Here is a 24422-nt window from a genome sequence, read left to right as displayed (position 1 = left end):
ACTAATAAACATGGTAAATATCCTGTTTTAAGTTTTAAAGTTTGTTTGTTTGTAACTCCTTTACGTCAAAGCGGCTGAAGGGATCGGAATGAAATTTGGAACAGGGGTAGATTATGGTCTGGAACATATGATACTTTTTATCCCATCCCAGAAGCTAATATTCTTCAATCTTCTAAATATAAAAAATTCAATTGCTGTTAGTTAGTCTTTGCTAAATCTCGAGAACGGCTGGACTGATATGGCGAATTTTGGCTTTAAATTATTTAGTTGAAGTCCAGGGAAAGGTTTTTTTTGGAATAGGGGGCAAACGGGTAGATGGTTCATCTGATGGTAAGCAATCGCCGCCGCCAATGAACACCCGAAATACCAGAGGCCTTAGAGGTGCGTTGGGCCTCCAGTAACCTCAATCACACAATGCAAGCGTTGTTTCACGTCGGTTGTCTGCGAGGCCGTGGTATCACTCCGGTCGAGCCGGCCCATTCGTGCCGAAGCATGGCTCTCCCACACTTAAAAACTTAGGTTAACCCGCCACTGGTGACGTGTATTTGTCTTACATAGTCAGTGACCCTGGTCTCCTGCACCGTGATTTTGGGGTTTATGTATTATTTTTTTATTATTATTAGATTTTTTAGATAGATATTTTGAATTAGAAACGATATAAAATAGGACATTGATATTGGAAGGACACAAAATGACATAAATATACAAATAGAAAATAAAAGAGATAAAATTTCATAGAAAGGACATAAAAATAAAACGCCCGCATTGCTGTTGCGGGGTGGTCTAATGGTAGAGGGCGTGTAGTAAAGCAGCTACTCGAAATCGCAACCTAATTCGATAAACAGTTTAAAAATTATTCTTTGTTTTTTAAATTACCCGGTCTCATAGACATATAGGTCACCAATGGCGGGTTAAAAAGGTAAGAAAAAATATGCCTGAAGCTGACTTCTGGCAGAATTTGGGCTTTTGAATTATTTTGAATTAGTCTTTTTCAATTAATATTCTACGGCTGTAACGAATGTAAATTTTTCCTCTTGAAAATTTTCCTGAAATATTTGTTTTTGCTATAAACATCACGGAGCCAGGAAATCGGTTCGTGCGTTCTGGAGTTATAGCGTCAGGAAGGAAAATTCGACTTATTTTTATATTAGGTATTACTTATATAATATGGCAGACTGAGTAATTTACACAATAGGTAGATGCACACTTGGTTCGTTTATGAGGCACACTTAGGTAGGTACAGGAAAATGTAAAGGATAATAATATATTTAAGTACATATGATGCGTCAAATTGATTACAAATGTAGGTTTAATCGTTATATTATTGCAAATTTAGACATTATACTTAATTGGTAACCAATGCTTCGTGTCGTGTAACACTCAAATAACACATTTAATTTACAAAAGTTTAAAATTAATTTGTATAAATAAGAAAATCTAAATAAAAACGCTAAACTCGGGAACGGCTGCGCAAAATTTGAACAATTAATATTTTGTTTTTATCCGTGACAGTAATAAAAAAAAGAAACCGTGTTACTTCGAGTATAATAAATAACCTCTGTGAAACTTAAATTTTGATCCATTTTACAAATTACGTGAAAAGTTATTAATGTGCAGAATGCATATTGGTATTTTAAATTTTACTTTAATAAAATCTGCTTACCGTAAGTATATCCTACTAATTCTACTACTACTATAAAGGCAAAAGTGAGTGTGTTTGTGTGTATGTTTGTTACTTAATCGCGTCAAAACGGCTAAATGGATCGGGATGAAATTTGGAACAGCGTTAGATTATGTTCTGGAATAACACGTAGACTACCTACTCTTTATTTTACGGGAACACGGGCGAAAACGCTGGCTGAAGCTAGCAAGACGTGTATTTAAAGTAACTAATTTTATGAGTATGAGTCATGCTTCAGCACAAATGGGTCGCCTCGACCAAAGGGCTTTGTTTTCACATTTTCGTTATGTGTTCTTAATACACCGGTGTTACAGTTATAGACTGAAACTCATCCCTGTAATAATAACGACGGTTAAAAGGAAATAATAAGCGACATTTTGATCTTTCGAATGCGCTTACTCTCATGGCTCTACGATGACATTTTTGGCGTTTATACCCAAGCCAAAAAAACATTTTCCTAGTATTCTTACGACGACCGACGAGTTTAAACGGCTATCCTGATTATTTCATTCTGTCGCTTATACCCTATTTCCTTTTAACCGTCGATAATATCTAATAAGTCCGCAAGGCAGCTTGTGGCGAGCTGTTGGGCAGTGGCGACCCCACGGACCTGACTCCCGGGAGAGGCCCTTGTTTTTAACTCCGGTTAGTACCTGTGACTATCCGGAGCGGCCTCCCCTGCCTCATTCTTGCCTTAACCGGCTGGTTTGAGTGGAGATCACAAGAATGGTGTTGCCTTCAACTCCACTTGGGAGAAGGATGTATCCCAGTAAGATGCTGGTAGGGGTCTTAACCGTACTTCCGGGATTGCTCTGATAGCCGTCGGATGCCTCTCCTTCCCCAAGCAGCTCAACGTATGTTGCCCCCTTATCGCTACATGCTCGCAGCCATTTTCGGGGGCCCATTAATTGAGTTTGCTAGTCACCCCCTGCCTGTTTATCCGTATTTTTCAATATTGGTCAGGGGCAGGGGCCATAGTATTCCATAGTTACCATATTTACCAGTCCATTAGCCACTCACACCCATAACCCAACAATTTTTCCCCCATATTGCACAATAGTCCTGCATCAGCCGGGGATTGTCCTTTGGTGTACTTTCACAGTGCATACAGGGATAACCGCCGCGTTAAATTAAAATTGTTCAACGGGCCTCTGCGCGTTGGCTTCGGCCCCTCGTACGCCTTCCAAAGGTCCGGGACCCTGTGGTCCCGTGAATGGAAAGGACATATCTAATAATAATGAAAGGATGGGACTGTTGACACATGTCGGGCATGCTATAGTCCTGGTGAATCCATAAGACATTACAATTTCTGGTTGTGAGCCTGCCTTAGTCGGCAGTGTGCCTTAGTCGTTTCTTACCCACGGGAAGAGCAGCGGTGGTGACAACAGAGAAACTGTGTACTACATGTTTCACTGCTGCCACCCCGTGGTTTACATAACAAACTATTTATAAATCTTAATTTTGTATTGCAGCGCAAGTTACACCAAATGTAACGTACGCTGAAATGGCGAAGAGACCAAATCGTAATTGGACGTCGCGACACGCTTATCATGGAAGTCAGTAATTTATACTACACAAGTTTTGGAGCCACCTTCCAATAGCTATGTTGTAGCATCATCATCATCATCATCATCATCAGCCTATAGCAGTCCACTGTTGTAGCATCATTAGATAGGTAATTTTGAACTGAATAAAAGTTACTATAGCGCCAAGTTCCAAATCTTAGTCCGTTCAGAGTTATTCTTCATTAAACATGGTAGTTTACTTATTTACTATTTGCTGTGCCCATCAGGGTCCACGATTGCTACCATGTTATTTATATTACCATCTTATCTTTACATTGTGGATTTGCAATAAAGAATTATGAATTATGAATTTAGTTTTGGTAGTTTTATCAGTAGCCAAGTAATGCTATTTTTGCGTCATAATTGCATTTATGCTTTATACACGTAGTGTCGATTTTAGGAAACTTAGGAATGATTACTAGCCGAATGTCAATAATAACCAGATACCAAAAAAATCCAAGTTAAGCCGGGGTCAAGTAAAACTTTTTTTTCATAAGCCTTAAGTACTTTGTTACTTTATGACAAAAAGTTTCCTAGTATCCACACTACGTGCATAAAGCACAAACGTAATTATATAAAAATAGCATTACTTGGCTACTGATGAAACTACCATGTTTAATAAAGAATAACTCTGAACGGACTAAGACTTGGAACTTGGCGTCATAGTAACTTTTATTCAGCTTTAAATTACCTATCCAAACATAGCTATTGGAAGGTGGGACCAGATTTCATAGAAACTCTGGCATCATGCTAACATAATCTTTATGTAACTAAAGTTTTTTCAAAAATAACTTTTTTATGCAATAATAGGTAAACGAGCATACGGATCACCTGCTGGTAAGCAATCAGCGACGCCCCAAAACACCAGGGGAGACACAGATGCGTTGCCGGCGTTTTAAAAAGGAGTACGCTCTTTTCTTGAAAGTTTGAAGGTCGTATCGGTTCGGAAATACCGCCGACGACAGCTCATTCCACAGTTTTGCTGTGCGAGACTCGAGAGAAACGCACAGTTGTGGGTTGTGGCCTGCGTATGTGAACTTGTATGTTTGTAAACGCACCCACGACACAGGAGAATATACTAGTGTGGGGCAACGTTTAAAATAAAACTCGCACTAAGGCCGTATTGTAATCTTTAACCATAACACTACCTCCCATTAAAGCCGTGGCAGATACTTTTAGAACATTTTATATAGGCACATACAAGTTTCTAATATTAATTGATTACAGATCATAATTTTAATTTTCAACGCATACCAATCACCGACCCCTCACATTACTTTTGGACTGGAAATTCTACACAGATTGACACAGTTATCCCTCTACCGACCACTGAGGCCCCACGAAGTGAGTATTTAAATTTTATTTTTATTATGGCAAAGTTTAAATAGGGATTCGTCACGCCTTTTATCCCTGGAGGGGTGGGCAGAGGTGCACAGCAGTGCACGTAATGCTACTGTACAATGTACACCCACTTTTCACCAACGGTTACATAAGTCCCATGTAATAGGGGGTGAGCCTATTGCTATATATTGGGTACGATTCCAGACTCCGTACTACTACTTCGAACAACCGAATAAAGTCCAGTAATACTTTGGCCGATCCGGGAATCGTACCCGAGACCTCTTGTCGCACTTGCAACTCGACCAACGAGGAAGTCTTAAATAGGGGTTCCTATTAAAATATAGGGGGTATATACACCGTGGAATTTTAGTCGTTGGGTTCCCGCGGCAGAATGACTTACCATCAGTAGTACTATCCAAAGATGGGACTGCACGGTTGGTGCGATGGCTGGGCAACTGGCTGCCGCGCAACGGGTAGTGGGTTCGATTCCCGCACGGAGCAACTCTTTGTGTGATCCACAGATTGTTGTTTCGGGTCTGAGTGTCATGTGTATGTGAAATTGTATGTTTGTATACGCACCCACGACACAGGAGAAAATCCTAGTGTGGGGCAACGTTTTTTAAAAACAAACAAACAAACATAGAGTTAAACTTAGCAAATACAAAATTATTTTTTTTTAATAATGAAAAAAATATTTATTAACTCGAAAGAGTGAGAACCAACAGTATTCACTAGATGCAGGCTACGTATTTACCTAAAACCACGTACGCTGGCGCAAAATGACATTCTACGATCCATATTATTGTTCAGAAGAATTATTAATCATAATTACTACGAAATAAATCAGAAGATATTATTAGAGGAGAAAGAACACGATAGTTTCCACTTCCCTCGGTGAATTTAATGTAGGGGACAGGTGTAGTATACACAAGGTGTAACAAAAAGGGGGTATACATAATTATCAAGTGCACGGTTTCTAGATAACAACAAACGATACGGGAAGGGTCATGTTTTCATGGAACGAAGTTATGAATTTTTCCAAAATATTTGTTTTTATTTTTCATGCTAATAAAAAATTAGGTAGATAGCTGGGTACTAGGCGATCATATTTACAGAAAAAATGTTTCGTAATTAGCGAGAGACCCCTGTAGTGTTGTGACACGTTTGTATGATTTAAAATCAAGAACCATGCGACACCAAGTATTTGGTACCAATTTTTTTTAAACGAATTGTAAGCTGAAACTTTGTATAGAGATTCTATTCAACCTGTATTCTTCAGTGCTTCTTGATGTAGGTATATGGGTATTTTGTTACACTCTTACACTTGTATAATATTGTTTGTTTTTCAGATAACTTTAATGAGCACCCTGAAGCGTTGTCGTCTATAAATTTCTTTTTTCTGTACTTTATGCTGCCGGCCTGTATAAGTGCGGCGGTGACCGGCGTGATATTGTACATGTTCTTGCTTATAAGAAAATACATGCGATCGCGTCCTCAAGCTGCAATTGATAAGAATGTGGGTATAATTCATCTATTAGGCTAGATAATAATAAAAACTAAGATTATTATTTAAAATTCATAGATTTGAGTATGCATTATACATATATTACATTGATATACAGTGAATTTTCTATCGACTATACCACGTGGAGTGCTCTGAGGAATTGTTTGGTCTTATACCTGCCGCGCCTTTGCCAACGACTTACACGACAGCACTTCCATCCCAATCATATAGATGGTTGGCAGGCCACAACTGTGCGCTTCTCACAAAACTTTCTGCCTCACACAGCAAAATTGTGGAATGAGCTGTCGTCGGCGGTATTTCCGAACCGATACGACCTTCAAACCTTCAAGAAAAGAACGTACCTATTCCTTTTTAAAAGGCCGGCAACGCGCCTGTGTTTCCTCTGGTGTTGCGGGTGTCCATGGGCGGCGATGATCGCTTACCATCAGGTGAACCGCGTGCTCGTTGGCCCCCTATTTAAAAAAAAGTATTTAGGATTGTAAAGCAAGGAATCACACACGCATACTTATAATTTTTTGTAAATTTTCAGACTACGGGGAATGAAATAATATACGCTGATCTAGAATTGGAAGGAACGAATAATTTTCAACGAGGACGCACCGAAGAATCGCCGTACGCTCAAATACAAATAACTCAAGTGGCACAGAAATGAGGAGCGTTTACCTATTTAAGTTTAGCACGCTTTTATTAAGTCAACCTGCAGTACGAATCTGTTTCTTTACCATTAGGGTCCGTACGCACAGACCGGCTCGGAGCAAATTTTTATCACGTTAAAAACAGAGTTTTATGTATTTGTATTAAGGTTTTATTTTTTAAAGTTCACTGTTTTTGTCATTAAAAATGCTTAAAGGCGCTTGGTGTGAAATAATAAACCCTTTCGGCCTAATAAATAGTTGGCGACTCCGCTATAACCGACTCCAAGCGTATACGATCCGGTCTGTGTGACAAGAAAAATGCGCGCCGATGCTCTCCGAGCCGGTCTGTGTGAACGGGCCCTTAGTAGGAGTTTGCTTTACGTTGAACGAAAACGAAACGGGAGCGCGTTCGGCGCTGTGATTGGCCGGTGCGAATAAACCAACCAATCAGAATACCGAACGCGCTCTCGTTTCGATTAATACGTTTAACGTAAATCAAACTCTTACTATGGAAACAGTTCAATTTGAACCAGTAGCTCTGGAGATTACCACGCTCAAACAAAGAAACTCTTCAGATTTATAATCATATTAGGTTTTTTGGAACAAGCCCGTCATAACCCCCTAAAACCGCTGCAACTCCTGTGCACCAGGATCTACAGTAGATACAACCATGCAAACACCGGAACACTGAAGTCTGGCGCGTCCCAGGGACATGAATGACTGTCTTAGATCTCGCAACGAAATAAATCAGAAGATATTATTAGAGGAGAAGAAAAATACTATAGGTTTCCACTTCTCTCAAGACAATCAGCGAAGCACCACTGCTTCATGGTAGACATCCCACCCACTCGCACGAAGCGCTTCGCTTCAAGCGTCCGTGTACGAACTGCTAAGGAGTGGAACTCTTTGCCGGAGTCTGTGTTTCCTGATGGGTATAACCTGGGTGTCTTCAAAGCCCGAGTGAATAAGTTGCTTATGGGCAGACGTGCTCCACCGTAGGCCGCATCATCACTTACCATCAGGAGAGATAGCGGCCAAACGTCGACCCATCAAAGGTAAAAAAAAAGAATGACTTAACTTAGAGAGACTGCACAACTGGGAGAAGCCCAGTCGACAAGCATTTATATTAGTATATGGATTAGTTTTAGTATAGATATTAGATTTATATTTTATAATATGATGAAGATGAATAATTGGGCCATTCACGCTCGTCCACACTGCGCGCAGCTGGGAATGTTGCGTACTGTTCGTCTACTCTGTGGACGTATAAGTAGAACGCATTGTTCCCAGCCGTCCATACCCCGTCATCTCACGTTCAGTCTAAGAGTTAATTAATAAAGAAAATTACTTCGTCTTACTTACTTACTTACTTAAGTCTTACGCCCGAATACTCAAACGCTACTCAATTTTAAGACGCTCTCAAATGTAGTTCTGTCACTATCAATTCTTTATAAAATGAGAGATATCACGATATTTAAGTACAACTTGAAATTGAGTAGCTTTTGAGTAGGAGGTATTCGGGCGTTAAAAGCCTAGTACCTAAATCTAAAGTTTTTTGCATATTTTATACTAAATATATAGCTTAAGAATGTTTCACATTTTAATTTTACTATACCTAAGTAATAAGTATATATAGTAAGTTTTTTTTATTATAAGTAATACCTATCCAGGCACACACATTTTTTTAAAATTTTAGGTACTGTATCAATATCAGTTGAAAAGTTTTACTGCCGCATTCAGAGTCATTTAATGATTACTTAAACTATTCCTTAGTAACGATTTTATATCGAAAACAATTGCTAAGGAATGGGTTAAGTAACCATTAAATGACTTTGAGTACGGTGGTTAAAGTTACAATCGCCTGGACTAGACTAATTTAGTGAGAATATCTAAGTATTATTATCTAGACTACTAAATAAAATTGGAATGTCTGTCTGTATATTGAAATAACCGCATTTTATTTTTATTACCTGTACACCCAAATCACATTTTTTACAATTTTTGTCTGTCTGTTTGTTCTGACTGCCTCGTTAGTCGAGTGGTCGCAAGTGCGACTGCCGGACAAGAGGTCTCGGGTTCGATTCCCGGGTCGGGCAAAGTATTACTGGGCTATTTTCGATTTTTCGAAAATTTCTCAGTAATAGCACGGAGTCTGGAATTGTGCCCAGTGCATGGCAATAGGCTCACCCCCTATTACATGGCAGTTACGCATAGGTTAGCTGAAAAAAAAATTTTTAATCAATTCCATGTATGGAGGATCCATATCCTTTTAAATTATTAATTTTTATTCTAAATTCGAATAGCGGTTATCGAAATACATCAACTTACAAAGTTTTAACTATGTAGACCTAACTGTTTCGGAAATAAATGGCTGTGACATACGGACGGACGGATGATCGGACAGACAGACATGACGAATTTATAAGGGTTCCGTTTTTGCCATTTGGCTACGGAACGCTAAAAAGGAAGATATTTGTAATTAAAAACGGCCAAAGAATAAATCACATGATATAATTTCTTGAATGTTCCTCATAAACATCAAAACTCAGGGTTCAAAGGAAAACACACTTATATACAGAGAAATAAGCTTCAAAATTATTTAACAATAATTTATTGCTTAAAAATTAAAAAAGAAAGAAATATACATGGAAATCTACGCTGACATTTTACACTATTCACGTTTCGCTTAGCTAAAATACAGTTTTATGGGATAATACCGAAAAACGTAACAAAAAACAGAGTATAATTTTATTATAACTTTCGTGAGACATACTACATTAATTATTATGTTATCGGCTTACTCACGTAACTGTTTGACGAGGAACTCGACTAGTAGACTAGTAGCAACGCGACAATCGCCGCGTCGTGTGTCGCGGAATGCTGTTCATGAATATGAGCCTCTAGCATGGCTTGAAACTAGTCGAGTTCCTCGTCAAACAGTTACGTGAGTAAGCCGATAACATAATAATTAAAAACAGAGTAGCAAGACATAGGTTAAGACGTCAGATCTATTATAATTCACGTGTGCGAGTGACACGACAAGATGTTTGCATCTCACTCTCACTTTTGTGGGACCACGATTTCAAAACGTAAATATATAAATGCATTATTAAGTTTGTTTGTTTGATTTACCCCTATTTGATAGCCTTCCTCGATAAATGGGCTATCCAACATAAAAATAATTATTCAATTTGAACTAGCAGTTTCGGAGATTAGCGCATTCAAACAAACAAACTCTTCAGCTTTATATATTAGTTAGTTAATTTGTTATATTATATATTGATCATAAAAAAACTCGGCACATAGCACTGAATCATCATTAATTCCGGTATATAAATTTACGGAATTTCGGTATTTTCGAATAAAACCGGTATTTTTGTACTAAAAATCGGTGTTTATCGGTCAATTTCTCCGAAGACCACGTCGAGCGTGCCGATGATGGCCACGATGTCTGCCAGCATGGAGTTCTTGCCGACCTTCTCCAGAGCGGCCAGGTGGGCGAAGCCGGGCGCCTTGATCTTGCATCTGTCGACAAAATATTACATATCACCTGATGGTAAGCAATCGCCGCCGCCCATGGACACTTGAAACACCAGAAGCGTCACAAGTGCGTTGCCGGTGCGCGGTGCTTTTGGGAATTAGGAATTTAAGGGTTGTTGGGGAATCGGGGTTTGGGAAGATTGGGAAGAAGGAAATTGGGCCTCCAGTAACCTCAGTAACTTGTAACGTACAAGTGCGTTGCCGGTTTTTTGGGGGTTTGGAATTTAAGGGTTGATAGAAAATCGGGGATTCGGAAGGGCGGAATTGGGCCTCCGGTAACCTCACTCACACAACGAAACACACCGCAAGCGTTGTTTCACGTCGGTTTTCAGTGAGGCCGTGGTATCACTCCGGTCGAGCCGGCCCAGCATCATGAAAAGTCTCTTAAGAAAAGTTTCCCATTACCTGTAAGGCTTGGATCCTCCATCAGAGACGAGGTAGATGCCGAACTCTCCCTTGGGGGCCTCCACGGCCGTGTAGGTGGACCCGGGCGGCACCTGGTAGCCTTGCGTGAACAGCTTGAAGTGGTGGATCAGGGCCTCCATCGACGTCTGCGGATGATGAACAAGCCATACATGAAGTATGTTCTAGTCAGCTCTGTACCGATCGAGCCGTTCGTTAGATATCCATAATGGAGGTAGTTGTGGGAACAAATACATAGTGACTCAAGCGGAAGGTTCGTATGCACAGTATGGTAGACCAACAATACTGGGTCGGTAGGTTGGTACTCCAGGACAGAAGGTATACCTTCATCTCCTCGCGAGAAGGCGGTGTGAGCTTGGCGTCGTCCGTCTTGACCTCGCCGGGCGGCATCTGGTTGAGGCACTGGTCGATGATGCGGAGCGACTGACGCATCTCCTCCACGCGGCACAGGTATCTGGAGTAGTCAGGGGTTTTATGTTAAAACTAGCTTCTGCCAGCGGCTTTGCCCGCATTCTCGTAGACTAAGAAGGCATACTCTAGCCCGATCCCTTCAGCCGTTGTGACGTGGTCGAGTAACAAACAGACACAGAAACGTTCACATATACAGGGTGTCCCTGAAGTCGACGTCCAACAGGCACCAGATGATCGGCAAGGTTCCAAATGTTATCAGAAAAATATAAAAAAATTCTAAGTCCTACAGTTTTTAAATTACAGTGACTTATGTGTTATCCACGAAAAAGTACACCCTGTGCCAGTCTTTGGACTCTTGTTGCTACAAATCTTTATTTTTTCGTCTGCAGTCTTCCTTACATTATCCTGAATAGTGCTCCAGTAATATGGAATCATAAATTCCGAAGCCCGAGTAAGATGGCTCGAGATGCACAACATCAGTTCGTCTAGCGATAATATATCCGACGAATGCTGCAAGCGAAATCACGGGTAAACAGACAATGTTGTTTGACAAGAGATCTTCGCTGATTTTCAACATGATGATAACATTTTGAAAAGAGTAACGATGGAGTTTCTTGCTCGTTCTTCTCCATTCGAAGCAACACTTTGGAACGAGCGCCTAGCTTCACTGACAGACAGACTGACGGACAATTCAATTTGACGTTTCAAAAGTGCCTAATTTAGGATTAATTGAAATAAATGCTTTGACTTTGACTTTGAACAAATAGCGTGCAAAGTGCCGTCTAGTGCATACGAGGTTATAACGTATGATTTGAGTACACTAGAAGAATTTTTAGTAAGTTCAAATAAATTCATCGAAACGGAGTTTCGTTGAAAAATATTTTTTTGTGTCGAATTTAAGAAATAATTTGCAAAGTGCTATACCATTTTATAATCCTTATTAAATGCACCAACTTTGGTGAAATTTGCCACTACTAGCGCCATACATAATTTATTCAGTACAGTCACTTAAAGTAAGGTGAAAATTTTATTCAGAGTATTTGGTTCCTCTAAAACTAACAATGTTTTCCCATCTAAAGCAGTTGGCTAAGAATTTATGATTCCATATTACTGGAGCACTATTCAGGATAATGTAAGGAAGACTGCAGACGAAAAAATAAAGATTTGTAGCAACAAGAGTCCAAAGACTGGCACAGGGTGTACTTTTTCGTGGATAACACATAAGTCACTGTAATTTAAAAACTGTAGGACTTAGAATTTTTTTTATATTTTTCTGATAACAGTTGGAACCTTGCCGATCAACTAGTGCCCGTTGGACGTCGATTTCAGGGACACCCTGTATAACACTAGCAAGAAGCGCGTGTTCACCTGTCGTAGCAGTCCCCGTTGGTGCCAATAGGTACGTCGAAGTCCACCAGATGGTACGCGTCGTACGGCTGCGACTTGCGCAGGTCCCATTTGATGCCCGACCCGCGGAGCATTACACCGCTGGAACATAATGTCATATTGTTTACTTACATATTTAAATGTTTAACAATATCAATTAGACCAGGAAGACACTTTGGAATGCCAAAGCAAATATTGAAATATTTAAAACCTTTCCCTTAAACCAAACTTCTCAAAAATATTTTAGCTGACCCGGGAATCAAACCCACAACCACTGCTTGATAGTAGCCCTACTGACTACTCAACAAAAAACAAAAAAAAAAATTACTTAACAAAACATCCAAGGTCTGGAAAAGGATGGGTGGTTACCTGAAGCCGTAGTTGAGAGCGTCCTGCGCGGTGACGACCCCGATGTCCTTGGTCCTCTGCACCCAGATCCTGTTGGTGGTCAGCACATCCTCCACCTCATCCAAACGCTCCGCGAATTTGGATGAAAACTCGTAGATGTCATCCATAAGGCCTAGTGGCATGTCCTGGGACAAAAGAAAGGAGACTTCAAAACATTTTCTTTTAAAGAGTAACGACGAAGTTTCTTGTTCGTTCTTTTCCAATTCTTTTTTTAGGCTATGGGTCGGTACACGAGCAAACGGATCACCTGATGGTAAGCAATCGCCGCCGCATATGGACACCCGCTAGAGGAGTTACAAGTGCGTTGTCGGCAATTTGGGACTGGGGAATTGCGAACTTAAGGATACATGAATAGGGAATGGGAGTCTCTAACAATTTACATGTCTGCACACAACGCAAGCGTTGTTTCACGTCGGTTTTCGGTGAGGCCGTGTTATCACTCCGGTCGAGCCTGTTTGTCCGCCAAAGCATGGCTCTCCCACACTTAATACTAAAATATTTCACTCAAAAACTACTTACGAGAGAAACTCCTCCCGGCCTGATGTAGGCAGCGTGCATCCTGGCTCCACTGACTCTCTCATAGAACTCCATCATCTTCTCTCTCTCCTCAAACAGCCAGAAGAATGGAGTGAGAGCACCCACGTCAAGAGCGTGGGTACCGACTGCCATGATGTGGTTCAACAGGCGGGTTATTTCAGCGAATAGAGCTGAAAAGTAAAGACAAGATTAGAATTATTAAAATAAATCCATGAAGTACGTTATAAAAACCGCTTCTACTTGTAATACCGTCTGATTTTTTATCACTGAAGTTTTTGAGTTAGGTATCATTCAATCATTCCATTTTTAATAAAAAAAAAAACTATTTACAAAAAAAAGGCTTCAAAAAATATTAAAATGGCTATTATTTCAGAGGTTGGTGTTAATAAGAAATAAACAATAATGAGAAACACAGACTTTCGAAATTAATGTCATTTTGATCCTTTTAAGGTTTTTTTGAACAGACTTTCTTCAGTAAAGTCGGTTATGATTTTTTGTAAAAAGTTTTCTTTATTTAAAAAACGGAATGTTTGACTGATCCCCTAACCCTCAAAAAATTTTTGGCTGTATTACATCGAATTATGTTATAAATCTTATACTGAGAAAACGGATCACCTGCGCCGCCATGGGCGTCGATTGCTTAGTAAGGCAATCGGCTCGTGTCCATACACGAGAAGAGTTATAGATACGTTACATGAAAAAAGTATGTTTTTTTTTCTAGAACAGCTACGACACTTACTTCTGATATACTTAGCTCTCAGCGGTATGTCGATGTTCAGCAACTTCTCGACGGCCAAGCTGTAGCACTGCTCGTTGCACATCATGGAGACGTAGTCCAGGCGGTCGAAGTAGGGCAGCGCCTGGGTGTACGTCTTGTATTCTATCAGCTTCTCCGTGCCGCGGTGCAGGAGCCCGATGTGCGGGTCTGCTGCGCGGACCGTCTGGAAATTGTGGTTCAAATTGTAATATGTTTCGGGGTACTTCGAGTATTTTGGAGTCGTAACGGGGCCCTTAATCATGATTGATTGTTAGATGACGATGCGATGTCTTCTGTAGAGGCTAAACTAAGCATAAATTAATATCCGACCCGGAGCTGCGGCCTACCTAGCAGGTTTACCGGGGCCCCGGTTCAAAGAGCATGAGTGGAAAGGTGGTTTTTAGCCAGTAAGAGTCTGACACTCCCTCTCGCCTCGCCCAGGGCGAGAGAGGATCGGATGATTTTCCCACCTCAAAAAAAGCATGAATCAATATAACCCACCTCTCCGTCCAGCTCAAGCACCAGTCGCAACACTCCGTGAGCGGCCGGGTGCTGGGGGCCGAAGTTCAGCACCATGTTCCTCACTTGCTTCTCTCCGGGCGCCACCACACCTGTGTGAGGAGAATATCAATTGTCTGTGAACTATCACTTGGTGCAAGCGCATCAACTATCAAGCAAGTAATACACTTTCATACAGTGTAACCATGAAAACACCGGAACACTGAAGTCCGGCGCGTCCCAGAGACATGAATGACTGTCTTGGATCCCGCAACGAAATAAATCAGAAGAAAAGGAAACAACAAAGCCCATCTATACTGCCATTCAGTTAGGAGTTCATCCCAGACATCAGTTAATGGCTTAAGCATTCTAGCAATTTTGTTTTGATCATGTTGTGCTGAGAAAGCCTGCAAAAAAATTAGGTCTTGCATTGTAGTACATAGTAGCACATCGCTACCTCAAGATTAAGATTTATATAGGTAATATATTACAGAAATGCATTTAAATAAACAACTTATTCAGAGAATAATATTGTAAAAGGATTGTGACGACTATTAATTACAGTAATTTAAAAATTCACTCACCATGATAAGGTGGGTGTTTCAGCAGCGAAGTGACCTCATCAGGGTATATCACGGCTCCTTCGAACTGCTTCAAGTACTCTGCATCGGGCATCCATCTGTGTGCGTTACGTTGGCTGCTACAAAAAGACACAGAATCAGTCAGTCTATCATCTGTCCCAATGCTGAATAAATATTACTTCTTATAATAAAAAAAGTCTTACATATAAATATACCTAAACTTTAATTTGTTTCATCCAATCCAAATAAAAAATATGTGTCTAATATTTTTTCATTATCTGACGAACTAAATAGATTTTTCATTTTCATACCCCATCATCATCCCTATTAATTACAGCTGGTTAAAGTTCAATGTTGCAGTATAGTCAACAAGACTTTATTGGAGACTCAGTTGCTATACAAGAAAATATTTTTTTTAAGTACTCCATTCAAAAATCCTCAATTTAACCTCCTTTTTCAAGTTGGTTAATATAATAAACACTACACGCTGTTAATATATTAAACTTACAGCTGATTTTTAGTCAGGTAAGAAATTTGACAGAGTGCATTATTTAAATGAATGTATACAGCGAGAGTTTAACTTATTTTGAGAATCAACACACAATTCATATATTTGACAATTTATGAATGAACTATTGAGTTTAGAAACAAGATAAACCATAAATAAATACTTAAATGTATGTGTGCAATATCCTATTAGTAAAAAAGTGAGACTAAGAAGATTATAACTAAGATTCAGTTAAGTGTAGGTTCTCCTATAGGAACCAATTGGCAAGTGTTATTGACCTAACATTGTAGTTTGTTTTTGTGAACTCCAGAACAAGTGTAGTTACGCGTAAAGCGTATTAATTGACGACTTTAACTCTACATTATTCAATTAATCAGTTAATAGCACCAACAGTAATAAGTTTTATTAGCAAAATACGTAATATTTGTAAGGTTTTTAACCTCAAATGTTACATAATTTATAAATCGTATATACACCATAATTATACATAAAATCGATATTTTATTACAATAAACACTCACTTCACATTATAAAGGGCTGGTAAATTCTTCGCTAAGGCCGCTGTTTGGCCCAAATTTGCGGATTTTCGCAGCAAAACACTGAACATAGAGGCCATTTTTGACGGGACTGCGTTCCGTTCGAAAATGAACAAGATCGAGACATGTCATCAGTTTGACAGCAAGTTTATTGATCAAGAACGTCTGAAAAATATGTTATATAGGTATAATAAATATAAAAAATAAATCGTACATATTTATTTACTAGTTATTTAAGTTTTTATATACAAATAAGTAGTTATTCTTAAGTGAGCTTGCTACTTGCCCTAATTAGCTATAAAGTATGCTAGAAACATGAAAACTTTTATTTTATTTGTGAATCGATGGATCATATAACATTAGTATAAATTGTATATTGTATCTGAATATTTATTAGACTAATTAAATAATTAATAAAATTAAAATCTGTAAGTTCTTCCTATAAACTGCGTGTAAAGAATCTCCAATGTCAAACAGCTTGTCAAACTATGTACTTATTATTCTGTGGTCAAACACTGTCAGATACAACTTGGCATCAGGGCTTTTAATCAATGAAGATAAAAATACAATGCAAAAAAAATACAATTGAAGATTATATGGATTTTCGACTCTATTACAGAACTATTAAATGTAAATTTCAATAATAGCGGGTGACAATGATCCGCTATCGGACTATAACTGTGACATATATCCTTAGTGTAGTCAAAACTTATAAATGTTCATTGTAATAACAGTTAAGTTTCTAAAAGGATATGAGGGTGCTTTTCCACCAGAGATGTGCTATGCTACGTTGCTGTGGATGCGTTCGGCTTCCACCAATCAAATTGATTTGTACACCTAGCTTAGCACTAGTGGAATCTACCATCGATATATATGTACTTTACGGCGGCAAATCTTACTCGCACTGCTACATAACTTATTATCAGTGGAAACAATCACATAATTTCACACTTTAGCAGCATATCTCTGGTAAAAAAGCACCCTTATTCTTTCCTGAGTATAATAGTTAGAAATTACATGAAGTCGGTTAAAAATGGAAAGGTTAACAGCAGTGACAAAATAAAACGACCCTTATATTTAAGTTCTTTATTTATAAAAGTTTCATATATTATCTTTTACACATACAAAACTTCCCATATAATATACAAGTCGTGCAAAATCAAACCAAATTCACAAAGATTTCAATGGTTTTACTTTGTTTCAAAAAAAAATCTCATCGTTCGGTTATACAAAATGTCTGTACCCTTAGCACGAGTTTGCTCTTCGTTGAACGAAAACGAAATGATAGAGCGTTCGGCGCTCTGATTGGTTGGTGCGAATAAACCAACCAATCAGAGCGCCATACTCGCTCTGGTTTCGTAAAACAAACTCGTACTAAGGCCTCAGATCGCCGAACGCGCTCTCGTTTCGATTACTTTAAACGTAAAGCAAACTAATACTAAGGGTACTTCTATATAAATAATTATGTTTTACGGCATACATTCACTGTTTGACGAAGTACTTAATTCTATTTAGGTTTCATGTATCAAGAAGAGATTAAACCTAGACAGCACCCTAGACAAGCAGCTTTTTATGATATATAAACGAGCAGACGGATCACTTGATGGTAAGCAATCGCCGCCGCCCATGGACATTTGCAACACCAGAGGCGTTACAAGTGCGTTGCCGGCCTTTTGGCAGTTAGGAAATTTTGTTGTTCGGGAATCGGGGATTGGGAAGATTGGGAAGGGGTAATCGGGGATTAGGAAGATTGGGAAGGGAGGTAATTGGGGCTCCGGTAACCTCACTCACACAACGAAACACAACGCAAACGTTGTTTCACGTCCGTTTTCTGTGAGGCCGTGATATCACTCCGGTCGAGCCGGCCCATTCGTGCCGAAGCATGGCTCTCCCGATCCCCACACTTAGAAATAGTTGTACACACGCGGCACTGTAACCTGACACACTACGGACTTCTCTAGTTTACTTTAGAGATTCGAGTCTGGAACTGGATATCATGCAATGCAATTCTTGACTATGAGCTCCCATCACGGCTTGAAACAAGTCGACAAACAAATGTCGTATAATTTAACGTGTCGCGGAATCCTACTCATGAATATGAACCTCTAGCATGGCTTGAAACTAGTCGAGTCCCTCCTCAAACAGTAACGTGAGTAAGCAGATAACATAATAATTAAGTCTCACGAGATTTTATTATAATACAAAAATGTTTGCTTGTGTATACAATATTATGTTTATGTTAGTTAGTTCTACTTGACTCGCTTTTGTTGTCTCTGCCGATAGATGTCGTTGGCGGGCGGCGCGACTCCTAACTCGTCGTCGTCTGAGTCTTCACCCGCTTTCCTTCGTCGTGCCTGTTAGAAAAATATAAATAAATAATTGTTTAGTTCATGAGATTGTTTTCTTACTAGATAGTGATATAGTGGGTTTTTTTTGAGGAGGGGGAAATCATCTAATGACTTTCCCTGCCTTTAAAAAAACTACAAAACTTGCGCGCGCGTGCTTTCGCATGATCAGCTGTTAGCAGCGAAGCGCTCGCGACTGTGTTGTGGGAAAACTAGTAGGTATTTTGTAACTTTACGCGCTCATGCTAATGAAATTTTTTTGTTTAATTATTGTGTTAAAAATAAAACTAATGAGAATACAAAGAAAGTTTCTTTGGGAAAGTTGTTTGTAATCATGAGTACAATCACGTGTTTAAATATTGTTCACTAATTACCAGTCACCCTATATACAACCTAACGAAATAAATATGAAAATTGATGGGAGTCAAAGAATCAGTGTCGAAAGTAAGGAGACTGATACCTTTAGGATTCTTCACCACCGATCGATTAACCAAACTCCACAATTTTTTAAATTGTTCACTAGCACTTTATAACAGGGGCCTTAGTCTGCTTTTTTTACAAAAACGTTGCCCCACATTAGGATTTTCTCCTGTGTCATGGGTGCGTTTACAAACATACAAGTTCACATACACATGACACCCAGACCCGAAACAACAATTTATGGATCACACAAAGAGTTGCTCCGTGCGGGAATCGAACCCGCTACCCGTTGCGCGGCAGCCAGTTGCCCAGCCACCGCACCAACCGTGCAGTCAATTATACATTAATCAAAAGTCAATTATTCATATATATACAATTGTGTCGGGAAAGGGAAGGAGCTATACAATCTACATAGTTCTGTCTCTCTTGCACTGCTCAATGATCGACCATTTTGACACAATTGTAATAGCAGACTAAGACCCCAGTTGAAAGGTCTATATGACTTGCCTCATACATTGTTGACTGGACATCTACACTCATGACGATATCTAAGTACGTGTTTCGCCTCGACAGTCAACCTGGCTACATCCTCGTTGACTGGACATCTACACTACATGAGCTGCTGTTTACATGTGAACATTAGCTCATGGCGATACCTAAGTACGTGTGTCGCCTGGACAGTGAACCTCGCTGCATCCTTGTTGACTGGACATCTACACTGCATGATGTACTGACCTTGCTGGCGACAGTGGTGATCCCCTCGTCGTCCACGATCCAGTGCACGGAGCGCGCCAGGTCGAACAGTTTGGTGTCGCAGCCGTTCTCCATCGTAGGCGCTGGCGCTGTTGGGTAAATGTTTATTATGAGTTTTTAATTATTATGTTATCGGCTTACTCACGTAGTGTTTTGACGAGGAACTCGACTAGTTTCAAGCCATGCTAGAGGCTCATATTCATGAGCAGCATTACGCGACACACGACGCGGCGATTGTCGCACTGCTACTGACTGACTAGCCGATAACATAATAATTAATTTAGTATGTCTCACGAAAGTTACAATAAAATTATGAGTTTTTGTTCATTATGATATCCACTGGTGAATAGGCCTCTACCAATGACTTTTAGATAGGCCGGTTTTAAGTAATATTGTCAAATATTAGGTTGCGGGTGTCCATGGGCGACGCTGATTGCTTACTATCAGGTGATCCGTTTGCTGGCTCGTTGAGTTATATAATGAAAAAACATCATCATGCCATCAACTACTTCTGTCCACTGCCTCCCCGCAATGACTACACATCGCGAGCCTGGATGAACAGTTCAGTATCCTCTTATGGGAAAGAGACCGACCTTTAATGGGGACAAACCCATCACAACCTCCCAAAACCGCTACAATTCCTATACACCAGGATCTACAGTAGATACTACCATGCAAACACCGGAACACTAAAGTCTAACGTCTCAGGGACGTGAATGACGGTCTTGGATCCCGCAACGAAATAAATCAGAAGATATTCTTAGAGGAGAAAATAAATATTTGGGGCCTTAGTACGAGATCGAAACCAGAGCGCGTACTGCCCTGATTGGCCGGCACGAATAAACCAACCAATCAGAGCGCCAACCGCACTTTCGTTTCAAACTCATACTAAGGCCCGTACATACAGACAAATAGACAGTAACGTTGCCCCACATTAGGATTTTCTCCTGTGTCGTGGGTGCGTTTACAAACATACAAGTTCACATACACATGACACCCAGACCCAAAACAACAATCTGTGGATCAAACAAAGAGTTGTTCCGTGCGGGAATCGAACCGGCGACACGTTGCATGGCAGCCAGTTGCCCAGCCACCGCGCCAATTGTGCAGTCATCTGTCTATATAAAAATATGCCAATATACTCACGTTTGTCAGGCAGAGAGATTCTGTTGAAGAGCTGCATGAGCCTGTCGATGGCGACGAACGGTCCGCGGTAGCTGGACGGCGGCGGCATCATGGTGCACAGCTGGGCGGCCGCGGGGGGGAGGGGGAACGTCCCGCCTGGGGGATTGACACTTGGTTAAAAAACGCATCGAGAAACGGGTGGGTAAAATCGCGGGGAGCTAGTGTGTTAATTAAAATTAAAATTCATTTATTTTAGGTGAAGTAACCCATATAAGTAAATATACAAAACATATATGACAATCATTTTTACATATAATAAACTAACAGCCGTACTCAGAGACATTTAATGATTAATTAAATATTTCTTAGTAACGATTTTGTATGCGAAACAATAGGGATGATGGGGTATGTAATTGAAAAACCTTTTAGTCCATCAGTTAGGTAATGAAAAAATAATGGACACATATTTTTTTATTTTGACATATAAGATAACAATGCTTACATAAAACGTATCAAATTTAGGAGTGGGAACTAACTACGTCACTATTGAGTATAAAACGTACTCAAAAGTGACGTCACGCGATATTTCATATCGATATATCATCGAAAGTACTTGGTTCCGTAAAAAAAAATGAAGAATACGCGTCTTAATATTTTAAAGTGATCTACAAGACGGACATTAAAATAACAATTTGTCACCTAGCCTATTGCTAAAGACTGGGTTAAGCAACCATTAACGGCCAGTTTCAATAACCTATCTATCGGTAGATTTGCCTACTAGAGATAGAATTTTGACATATTTTGTATTTTTTTTTTTATGGGACATGCCGGTAATCGAGCATACGTATTACCTGATGGTAAGCAATCGCCGCCGCCCATGGACACTTGAAACACCAGAGGCTTTACAAGTGCGTTACCGGCTTTTTGGGAGTTAGGAATTTAAGGGTTGTTGTTCGGGAATGGGGATGGGGAAGATTGGGAAGGGGGAATTGGGCCTCAGGTAACCTCACTCACACAACGAAACACAACGCAAGCGTTGTTTCACGTCGGTTTTCTGTGAGGCCGTGGTATTACTCCGGTCGAGCCGGCCCATTCGTGCCGAAGCATGGCTCTCCCACACTTCTTGTATGGAGCTTATGTCAAAATACCATCTCTAGTAAGTAAATCTACAGATAGATAGGTTATTGAAACTGGCCGTAAATGACTGTGAGTACGGCGGTAAACAATATACCTGGTATGGGATGTTCGCCGGGCAGGGGATTGACTTTAGGCTTGTACGGTATCATCTGACTGGTGTCCGGCCGCGCTATGTCCTTGTTCGGGTCGTTATCCCTGGAACAAATTAAAATAAAAACATAATCTAAGCTAATAACTTCCAACCCGCAGCTGCGGACTAAAGCAGGAGTAGGAACGGGGTGGTTTTTAGTCAGTAGCAGTCTGACACTCCTAAGGCGACGCCTCTCGACGCGCCCAAGGCGGGAGAAGACATTGAATGACTTTCCCCTCACAAAAAAAATATATTTATGTTATACTTTCATTACATAAAAAAATTACATTGTAATAGTGATTAGAGTACAATGGGTCTTATAACATACGGTGGTTCCTTCCAGACAACTTATGGATGGATTTTTTTAAATGTTCTGGGAAATGGTACTTCGTGCACAATAATGCAAAAGGGGAAAAAAACAAAACACAATAGTTATAGTGCGTTTTCGTTGAGAAACAGAGAGTGAGAGGGTGTGAAATAGAGAGAGAATAGAGAGAACGAGAAAGAGAGAGATATAGAGGAGACAGAGTGAAAAAAAATGAAGTAGAGTAGGGAGGGGTAAAAGAAGTGCGAATGAGAAATGATGGAGAACAAGAATAGTGAAGGGAATTAATAACTTACTTCTGTCCGAGTATAACGGCGGCTAGTTCTGGCGATATCCCCGCCAGGGGGCCTCCCAGTGCCCACGACTTGTTCGACATCGAAGCCACCTGCGATTACACAAATACATAATTTTATTATAGTTATATGAGTAAACTCAAAAACATAATAATTAATTTAGTACGTCTCACGAAAGTTATAATATAAACAATTAAAAAGTCTAACTATAATCTTTTAATTAGTAAATATTTCGCAAAAATCGCGTCATGTCCTGGTAGCCCGGAGGTTTAACGCCCGCTTGCGGGTTCGAAACCTACCAAAGCAAATACCAATGTGACTTTTTCCGAGTTATAATCGTACTTTCTAAACATATTTAGACACCACTGACAAACGGTGAAGGAAAACATCGTGAGGAAACCTGGGTTTATAATTTCTAATTATAAGTTTGTAATCGTCAACCCGCATTGAGCAAGCGTGGTGATTAATACTCAAACCTTCTCCGTGTGAGAACAGGCTTTGGTCAGCAGTAGCCACATATAGGCTGTTGATGGGTTCAATTCTTCTACCAACCTCAGTATACCCGATAGACTTGAGTTCGGCGATGCTGCACGGGTACAGGTCGAGGAACTTGTACCGGTCCACCAGCTGGGCCGTCTCCTTGCCTTCGAACTCCTTGATCTGGTGGAAACACGAAAATATAGATAGAAATGCGAAAGTTTGTGAGTTTGTGTGAATGTTTGTTACTCAAACACGTTAAAACGACGGAAGGGATCAGGCTGAAATTTGGAACAGGGGTAGATTATAGTCTGTAATAACACATAGGCTACACGGCATGCACTGGCAGAGTCAAGTATTTGTTTAAAGAATGCTATAAAATTTAAAGAGAGTCAATATTGACAAGTCATTTGAATGAATGGTATTATAGTGGAGCGCCTGGGGGTTTTCACCTCGGATTAGAGTTACAGTGAATGAATTAATATGATCGATGTGGGATATTGTTTTTTAAACTATAAATTGCAATGTTTACCCAAAAATTTTTTGTGCACTCCATTTTTTTATTGTTTAAACAAATTATTATAAAAAATTAATGTTTGACCATATATTTTCACTTTAAACAGTAATTTTTTTTATTTATATGTTAAATATTACCTGAGTAGACATATAGGAACATTTTTCAAAGATACCTGTGTATAAAAATAGCAGTATCTCGAACAGGTAGAAAAACGTGGAGGGGAGAGCGGAGCGACAGCTGCTATGTACAATGGAACTTCTTGGCCAGTTTAATTATAAATGAAACGCACTCTATTGTGTACATTGAAAAAAATACGGTAATTAATTATGAGTAATGAAAAGAAAAAAAAAAATTTGTACAAAATCTGTTTATTTAAATATATTACATTGTTGTCTACATCAAATTTTTTCTTCTACTTCATCTATCTGTATAATAGGTGAAGTATTGGAACAACTATTTCCGCTGCACTGTAAACATGATACACTGCGGTATAAACTACACTCGCGAGCAACCAAATCGACTCAACCTACATGTGCGCATTCGAAGATGTTTTCTTAAAAATATACTG

At 39.7% G+C, this 24422-nt stretch overlaps 3 protein-coding genes and 1 long non-coding RNA gene across 5 annotated transcripts in view; 1 reads left to right on the top strand and 3 right to left on the bottom strand.

Moving 5' to 3' along the window:
• The first annotated feature begins 1298 nt into the window (after positions 1–1298).
• Positions 1299–8688, top strand: LOC118280264 (uncharacterized). 2 transcript variants are annotated; one of them, XM_035600208.2, is made up of 5 exons: positions 1302–1664; positions 3154–3237; positions 4474–4590; positions 5937–6103; positions 6642–8688. In XM_035600208.2, exons 1-5 carry the CDS (start codon positions 1610–1612, stop codon positions 6762–6764), a joined length of 546 nt encoding a protein of 181 aa, XP_035456101.1. In that variant the 5' UTR covers positions 1302–1609; the 3' UTR covers positions 6765–8688. The 2 variants fall into 2 exon arrangements, with proteins under 2 accessions (XP_035456102.1, XP_035456101.1); XM_035600209.2 differs by lacking the exon at positions 3154–3237 and having other exon boundaries at positions 1299–1664.
• A 553-nt stretch (positions 8689–9241) lies between these two features.
• LOC118280372 (NADH-ubiquinone oxidoreductase 49 kDa subunit) lies at positions 9242–16476 on the bottom strand. Its single transcript, XM_035600370.2, has 10 exons — positions 16318–16476; positions 15292–15407; positions 14711–14820; positions 14192–14393; positions 13435–13622; positions 12877–13040; positions 12490–12609; positions 11035–11164; positions 10693–10838; positions 9242–10272 (listed from the first exon to the last, which is right to left on the bottom strand). The coding sequence occupies exons 1-10, from the start codon at positions 16410–16412 to the stop codon at positions 10143–10145; spliced, it is 1401 nt and encodes a 466-aa protein (XP_035456263.2). The 5' UTR covers positions 16413–16476; the 3' UTR covers positions 9242–10142.
• A 927-nt stretch (positions 16477–17403) lies between these two features.
• The window catches only part of LOC126912006 (uncharacterized), an 87831-nt gene continuing 80812 nt past the window's right edge, over positions 17404–24422 (bottom strand). Inside the window, exon 2 of the long non-coding RNA XR_007706615.1 lies at positions 17404–18114. This is a non-coding gene — a long non-coding RNA (uncharacterized LOC126912006). The remainder of the gene's footprint in view (positions 18115–24422) is intronic.
• Positions 17404–24422, bottom strand: part of LOC118280369 (protein suppressor of forked) — a 30747-nt gene continuing 23728 nt past the window's right edge. The window contains exons 13-18 of the mRNA XM_035600367.2: positions 23413–23520; positions 22864–22952; positions 22207–22307; positions 20997–21131; positions 19833–19939; positions 17404–18686 (exon numbers count right to left, since the gene is read on the bottom strand). Of these exons, the coding sequence (XP_035456260.1) occupies positions 18582–18686; positions 19833–19939; positions 20997–21131; positions 22207–22307; positions 22864–22952; positions 23413–23520 (645 nt within the window). The 3' untranslated portion in view covers positions 17404–18581. The remainder of the gene's footprint in view (positions 18687–19832; positions 19940–20996; positions 21132–22206; positions 22308–22863; positions 22953–23412; positions 23521–24422) is intronic.

Source organism: Spodoptera frugiperda, chromosome 21, assembly GCF_023101765.2.
Source record: "Spodoptera frugiperda isolate SF20-4 chromosome 21, AGI-APGP_CSIRO_Sfru_2.0, whole genome shotgun sequence".
NCBI lineage: Eukaryota > Metazoa > Arthropoda > Insecta > Lepidoptera > Noctuidae > Spodoptera > Spodoptera frugiperda.
The sequence above is the reverse complement of the archived record's forward strand: the minus strand, read 5'-3'. Positions and strand labels throughout refer to the sequence as shown.